Source organism: Pangasianodon hypophthalmus, chromosome 12 (assembly GCF_027358585.1).
Source record: "Pangasianodon hypophthalmus isolate fPanHyp1 chromosome 12, fPanHyp1.pri, whole genome shotgun sequence".
NCBI classification, from domain to species: Eukaryota; Metazoa; Chordata; class Actinopteri; order Siluriformes; family Pangasiidae; genus Pangasianodon; species Pangasianodon hypophthalmus.
Window position 1 is genome coordinate 20,968,686 of NC_069721.1, and position 8,161 is coordinate 20,976,846.

Genomic DNA, 8,161 nt, shown 5'->3' on the forward strand with positions numbered 1-8,161 from the left:
ACTCCTTATTAATATTATCGTTTTTCTTCAGGCAAGGGCGCCTTTCTTGTACCACCCCATTATGGACAATACGTATGCCATTAGAGTAGTAAAACAAGAAATAGATTTTAAATATTTTATGTTTTCCTAATAGTAGAGTGTCAATAGAGAGTGTAATTTAATTAATTTTTTTTATTCTTACATATTTAATCTTGAAAAATGAATTTGACATTTCAATGGCCTCACTTTTTGTAGTGAAAAAACAAATTCACTTAAAAAATGCAAATAAAGTTGTATTTATTATATTAGTCCACATAATAAGAACATCATTCAACATTAATTTATGTGACATTTCATTTTCTTTCTATAAACTTTTCACAAAATGACCCTGTGACGGGGTGGTAAGTGATGTGACGGGGTGGTATGGACAAAGTGTTTCTCTATATGAACTGCTGGTTTTAAATTTAAAAACTGGGGGAGGGGAGACATTAAAATAGAAGATGTAATGGAAAACTTGCTCATGCTCTGAAAAACTGAAATGAGCATCATGTGGCGGGATGTCGCAGGCTGTGGTGCTTGAATGATTTCGAGCATATCATCAAAGAGATACCACAGGAAGTCATCTCTTAGAGGCCAGAAGAACCTGTTGGCCCCAACACGGTGCATACATTTAACAAGGGCATGTGTTTCATCTGTATCCATGATGATCCCAGGATAAAGGTCATTGTCATTGACATCTCAGCTGCTTTTGCGTGAAGCACATGCAACTAACTTCCCGGTAAAGGATTTCTCCTGGAGTGAATGTGACTACTTGGTGGGTTTTCATTGTAGATGGCACTGGTGGAATCTGGCCTGGCATCCTTTCCATTGCCTGCTCCACTGCTTCGGATGCTACATAAAACAACTTAACAGTTGTAGATGTTTCTGTGAGGGCCTTATATAGCTCATGGGCACTGGGTATGTCCAGACTGTGCTTCCTAGCCTCTGCTTTCTCTTTTCTGTTCTTGTTCTGTTTCCTCCACTTTTTACGCAGCTGACACTTCCCTCGCTCACTAAGATCACTAATCTTCTTCTTTTTGCCTTGCTCTACATCCCGTTTCCATCTCTGACGCTCACTCTCTAGATATTTTTGCCTCCTCTCAGGATCAGCATCCCGACGTGCACGGTATCGCCGTTGTCTCTCAGCAGCGCTTAATGGAGCCATGATGGAGACAGATCTATCTGCAATTATGTTATAAAATATAACATTATTCATTAAACACAGATAGTGAGTGAGTGAGTGAGTGAAAGAGTGAGTAAAAGAGATAGTGAGAAAGTGACATAGTGAGTGTGTGAGATAGTGAATGAAAGAGATGAGTGAGTAATACATGTGTGAGTGATATAGTGAGTGAGTGAATGAACCAAACAGGGTTAAGTTAAGAGAAAATATTGATTAAAAATTGATTAGCCTATATTAGAATCCTTAGTTTCACACATCCTCACATTCAAACAGGAATCAGAACCACCCCATCACATCCATTACCACCCTGTCACAATAAAAAATGTGACGGGGTGGTAAATTTCATCTCAAAATGGCCGCAGATCTCCCATGAGGTCAAGTTCCTCACCTAGCATACATGCATTCAATCTGAAATTTAATTTTATTTGCATTAATAATGTAAAAAAAATTAATAAAAAACAGTTTTTCCTATCTACTTTGCGCGACGGGGTGGTTGGTTTAAGCTTGACGGACCCTGCCTAACATGAAAAAGCAACAAATAAACAATGTAAAAGAATGTCAGTACTTGCCCACTTTTGTTCTTGGTGGCTGCAAGGCTCAAATGATGTCACTTCCGCTTTGTGATGTCATTTAAGGCAACAGTACATTAATTATAGATGAAACAAGTTAGTGTGACAGGGTGGTAAGTTAACTGAGGGACACACACAAATCATAAAATATTTACCAAAAAAATAAGGTTTATTTTGAATAAATATATCTTATGTAAACAGGGACACGCATATAATCCTGAAAATAATAAAAGTTTGAAAAAATGTCATGTTGGTCATCACAGACATGTGAAATTGGCTATGTACTAATGAAGAATGATTAAAAAATAGTATGTTACTCTTTAAGAATAGTGTTTTATCATATATCATGTTAACAAGAACACTTGAATTAATAACTTTAAGCTTTGGAAACACACTTTAGGACATTTTTGTGCCTTAAACATCTCATCAAACGTTGCGGACCCAAATGGCACCCGTTTGGTAGAATGACTCAGTGCATGAATAGCACGCCAAACGATTGTAAGACTTCATGAGCTATGAAATGTAAACCGCTCCAACCAGCTACTGCTCACACAGACAAACTAATTAAACTGAATTTCTCAGTTCGAACCTCTCATTAGTACAGTAGCTCCAAAACGACTACTGACAACTGTCAGGAATTGGTAATGGAGGCGGATCCAAATGCAGATAATTTATTAAAAAAAGTACAAACCAAACAAACCAAATGGTGAGCATAAGCACCATAAACATGGACTATAGATACAAGGCAAGAATCATACTAACGAGAAGTGACAGCATGGCACACACAGAACAACAGCAAAAGCTTGACAAAGGGTACTATACAAGACAGGACTTAAATACAAGTGCTCGTTATCCCACAGCATGATTCAGGTGCACTTGATCTCTCATGGTGTGTGATGTGTCATGTGCTGTGCAGTGGCTGATGGGTATTGTAGGTCTGCGTCTTTTGGCACTACCCTACTACGACGACAATCACTTTCTAAGACAACAACTAGCTGGACATTTTAACCTAATATTTATAATTAATATGTAATGCATTTATGAATAATTATATTATTAATAATTTATACTGATAGAAAAATAGAAGAATCATAATCGGATACAATGAATGTATGAAAGAGGCTGGGTAGTTATTATATCATATTATATTGATCAATTATTGATTGTGTTTTGAATGAAATATTTAATGAAATATTGGTAACTAAAATCATGGATATGTAAGCAGCCTGTCTTAAATGCAATTAAATGTCTTAATCCAATTTAAAATCATGATAGCTTTTGCAGCTTTCTGTTGATATAGTGATATAGGCACGTGCTCCCAAGAGCATGTTTTTACACTTTAGTGTATTTAGTTTATTGTATATAGGACACTTTTTATCCATTTCATCAGTCCCTTTTTTCACACCCAGTCTTTACAACACCATCTCCCATATTTCCCCCATTTACCTGGTTTATTAGCTGATAATCTTCTAGCTAGCTAGCCAACTTTCTCTTCACCTTCTGTGTATCTCTCTCTCTTGCTCACTCTCTTTCTCTTGCTCACTTTCTTGATGGCTTTCCATCTCACTCTCTGTCTTCTCTCATTTGACAGCTTGTGTTATGTTTTCCATTTAAAATTATTTGAAATGGTTTTGCCAGTGTTGACTTGCACACATTCACCCACCTTTCAATTTAGTCAGGACAAAAACTTTCAACCGATAACCTGATGTCAAACTCGCCACCCACTTTCTCTCTCCTTAGCTGTAGCACATATATTAAATGTGTGTGCCTGTTTTTATGTTGCCAGATATTTAAGGTCCTCTCAAGGTTTCTTCCTCTTATTGTCTCAGGGAGTTTTTCCTTGCCACCGTCACCTCTGGCTTGCTCATTAGGGATAAATTCACATATTTACAATATATTTTTTTGTGAATCCATTTATTTCTGTAAAGCTGCTTTGTGACAATGTCCATTGTTAAAAGCACTATACAAATAAAATTGAATTGAATTGAATTTAAAACAATAAATACTCAGAATATAAACTGATATGACAATTAGTTTTGCTTTTCAGCTGTTTAAAATTTTTTGGCAGCCGTGATAAATTCTGAACATATCCGAAAAAAGAAAAAAAGGCGACCTGTGACCTTTGACTGCATTTTCAAATGAGCCCAATTTGGCAGGAAACCCACAGACCTGGCAACAGTGTCCAGAGGTCACAACAAAGGTTTCTAATAGTTGTGCAAACAGAATTAGCAGAAAACAATGAAAACAATGCTAATATGTAATCAACTGCACAGATTTCAGTTTTTCAACATGTAAAACAAAATGAGAAAAAATATTTCTGGTTCAATTTATTTACTTTACAAAATGGGGTTTTCACAAATATCACCACCATGGAAGAGTGGCCGAATCCTGCTGTTTTTTTTTTTTCAAAATGACACAGAGAAGTGGTGCACTTGTACATGGATGTAATGAACTTACACACACATGCATGTGTGCATTTAGAGAAAACTAGAATTGTGTTGGATCTCATAGCAATATGTAAAACATCTCATAATACACAGAAATAAAGAAATGAAAAAAGTGTAGAGGATTAAAATATAAAGGAAAATAGAAATGGAAATGAACAATACTGTTTTATACAGTACAATGATTTGTTTTATTAGCTGTTTTTTTTTTTACATTATTAATATAATGGTAGGCATCTGCTGGATATTGATGTTATAAACATCTTTGGTGCATAGTGACAGAAAGCTGCTTCAGCTGCTGCTGTCTTTTTTTCCCCTTTATTAGTAGAACATGAAAGTAGCCAGTGCTTGACCATAAAAACCAAACTGCAACAGAATTATTTATAGGCAGCCAGTGCAATGATGCTCAGAACAGTGCATCTTATTCTCGCTTTCTTGTACGTGTTAACACTCTGACTGCAGCACCTTGGACGAGTTGCTTTATATTGTGGATTTTGGTAATTCTGTAAACAAAGCATTGCATTAGTCTAGGTGTAAAAAGACAGGTGTAGAAAAGAGCTCTAAATCTTACTGCTTCTTAAATAGAGAATCTGGGTTATTTTGTCCAATAAGATTCTGTGCCATGCCACTCTCAGCAAATTCAACTGATTTGCCCGCTCATTCACACGTATGAATTTTAAGAATTGGTACATAATTAAAATAGTGTAAAATCATACACAGATATATTATTTTGCACATTTATTACACAGATTTATTTACTTTCATTGTTCAAAAAAAGCATTGAAGCCTGTGTATGTCTGTTAACTGGTAAACTTTGTATACTATACTGATCTTTTACTACCTCTACCATTATGCTATATGTGTGTGTGTATATAGGTATGTGTGTATATACACATACATATACACACACACACACATATATTTTATGAAGGGCCAAACAGGAAATAATTATATGAAATCTGAATATATAGTTATAACTCTGAATATATAAATGCAAATCTGAATATATATTGTCTACATCACACTATAAATATATCTTTCTGATCAGGCATGTCAATAGACAATTCTTATTGAATTTATCCAAATACACACACACACACACACACATTATATATATGTTTGACCCTTATATATATATATATATATATATATATATATATATATATATATATATATATATATATATATATATATAATGACCTGAATGCATCTGAATGCCTTTTTTAAAAGTTAAAAGTTATATATTTGTTTATGCTTAGGAATACATACAAGTTTGTCTTTCCTAACATGTAAGGTTTCTCTAGCTGTGTCAGAGGATGATTTATATCAGCAGTTTCTGCTGGGATTTCCTGTCCGTGCAGTTATACTTAGTTAACCACATTATAGTAGTATAACTGCATATATAGGCAGTTATACTACTATAAAAATTATTATTGGAAATAATAATCATTTCACAAAATCTAAGCTTGAACTTACCTCGCTGTTGTTTCTCTCTGCGTTTACAGGCACGACAGGCAACAGTCACCAGCACAGTTATCAATACCAGTACGAGACCTCCTCCACCAGCTACGAGGCCCACCATGATCCAAAGGTCAAAGCCAAAGAGTGTAGCAGACTTGAAACCTGAGCAACATTCCAATCATTATCTTTCATTAATGAGATTGTATAGCATAATATCATCAGTTCAAGAGATAAATGTTTAAGATCCATATAGAAACTGCTGAAAAATAAAGATGCATGAAAAATACTTACATGCTTCTTCCACTGGATCACTTGTGCTGTTATGAGCTGGATTCTGTGCAGTACATGTATAGTTTGATTTGTTCTCCTCAATATTTGTTGAGAAGTTTAATACAGTCTTCTTTAAATCTTTCCCATTTTTGTACCAGCTGAAAGATATATTTTTGCCACCTTCAACATCACATCTTAAGTCAACCTTCTCATCCTGACATGTAATATTCACTCTTGGCTTGGGGACTTTTGCTGGTAAAAGGGAAGGACAGCATCATGAGGATATTCATGCCGTATTCAGCATTATAACTCATTTCACATGTATGTATTTTCAATAGTAAATATTAAGCATTATTTTAAAATTAAATAATATTGCACTGGAGATATGGTGTAAGAGATCTAAATTTGTCATGACAGTAACTGTAAATTTTCATCACATCATTTAAAAGTGAGAAAGATATTTTCAGCAAAATAACATTTATAATCCCAAATGTCTTACCATAAACACAGACGCTTTCTGAGTAAGATTTTAATGTGTTGCCGTTCACATCAAAAACCTCAACACTGTATGTCCCAGAATCGCTCAGTTTCACAGGTTGGAGCTCCAGGAACTTATCTTTCACAATCCCCGGTCCCTTTTGTTTCCTATTCCTTCTGGGGACTAGTATTTTACCATCTTTTTTTATAGTGAATCGATCATCATCTTTAAGCTGCGTGTCAGTCAGTTTAAAGGTGAGACTGCTCCCTTCTAATATATTGGTCTGACATGTGCTACAGTCTGTGGATAAAAATTGTACAAACATTTTAAAGCCATAATGAAATTCACTTAAAATTGACAGTCCAAAACAATGTAATGTTTTAATCCTAGACACATGCAAACACACAACCATGTGTCTGATGAATTTTTACTAGAAACCACTAGTAGTGTCTTGAAACAATAATCACAAACTTAATCACAACTTCATGGCAAACTAAGATGAAATCATTCACTTATGCTAAGTAACTGATAAAAAAAAAAACTCACTCAGTGTCACAATACAGTAAGTACATAAGAGGCAGATTTCACTATTGTAAACTCTGCACTCATACATATCTACAATTCAAATAAAGACTAATTGGAAAATCTTGACCTACCTGTTAAGGCAAATAGTGTCAGGAAACAGACGACTAAGACTGTAACACTGCCCTGGGTGTTCATCTTTCTTCTCAAAAAAATCAGTGACAAATGAAGGAAAGAGTTTCAGGCTACGTTTACACGACAACGATGTAGTCAAAAACGGAAAAGTTTTTCTCTTGCGTTTTCAAAAAGTTTCACGTATACACGACAACGTTTTCAAAACGTTTCGCGTTTATCCATATCCGCGATAACGGCCAAAAACGCTGTATTACGTATGCCAGGCCAGTAGTTGGCGCTGTCACCTTGTTAGTTGGTTGTAATATTGGTGAAGTAAATCCACACTTTGCTGAAGAAGCGTTAGCAAACTCTTGAGCAGCAACAACACTACCATGTACTCCGCCATTGTCGTGTATGTTTATCACGCTTAATGCCTTTACAATAGACACGTACTGCGCACGCGCATGACGTCACCGTTCCCAAAGATTCCCGTATTGGGTGTTTACATGGAGACGATAACGGCGGCGTTTTCAAAAACCGTTTTCAAAAATATGCGTTATCCCTTCACTCAGTTTTAGCATTGTTTTCAGAGTTTGTGTTAATTCTTTTTTGCAAGTCTGTTAGAGCTTTGTTGTGACTTGTGGACACTGGGAATGGGAATGGGAACGGGAACGAGGGAATGGACCGCACCTGGTCAATTAACTTCTTGTCAGTCAATTGTCCAAATACCTTTGAGCCCCTGAAAATGGAAGCACTTTGCTTAAAATGGCTGTAATTCCTAAATGGTAAATACCATATTTTTGTGGAACCTCTTAAAATAAAGCTGAAAGTCTACACTTTGATCACATCTTGATTGTTTTATTTCAAATCCATTGTGGTGGTGTATAAAGGCAAAAATCACAAAAACTCTGTCATTGTCCAAATACTTCCGGACCTGACTGTATACATACATATATACATATACATATATATACACACACACACACACACTCACCGAGCACTTTATTAGGAACAATTGTACACCTACACTTTCATGCTATTATCTAATCAGCCGATCGTGTGGCAGCAGTGCAATGCATAAAATCATGCAGATGTGGGCCAGCAG

General features: G+C 35.6%; 1 protein-coding gene across 1 annotated transcript; it reads right to left on the bottom strand.

Moving 5' to 3' along the window:
• Window positions 1–307: 307 nt before the first annotated feature.
• LOC113527657 (SLAM family member 7-like) lies at window positions 308–7,493 on the bottom strand. Its single transcript, XM_034309581.2, has 5 exons — window positions 7,077–7,493; window positions 6,442–6,720; window positions 5,964–6,194; window positions 5,688–5,834; window positions 308–4,714 (listed from the first exon to the last, which is right to left on the bottom strand). Exons 1-5 carry the CDS (start codon window positions 7,138–7,140, stop codon window positions 4,692–4,694), a joined length of 744 nt encoding a protein of 247 aa, XP_034165472.2. The 5' UTR covers window positions 7,141–7,493; the 3' UTR covers window positions 308–4,691.
• Between the last annotated feature and the right edge of the window lie 668 nt (window positions 7,494–8,161).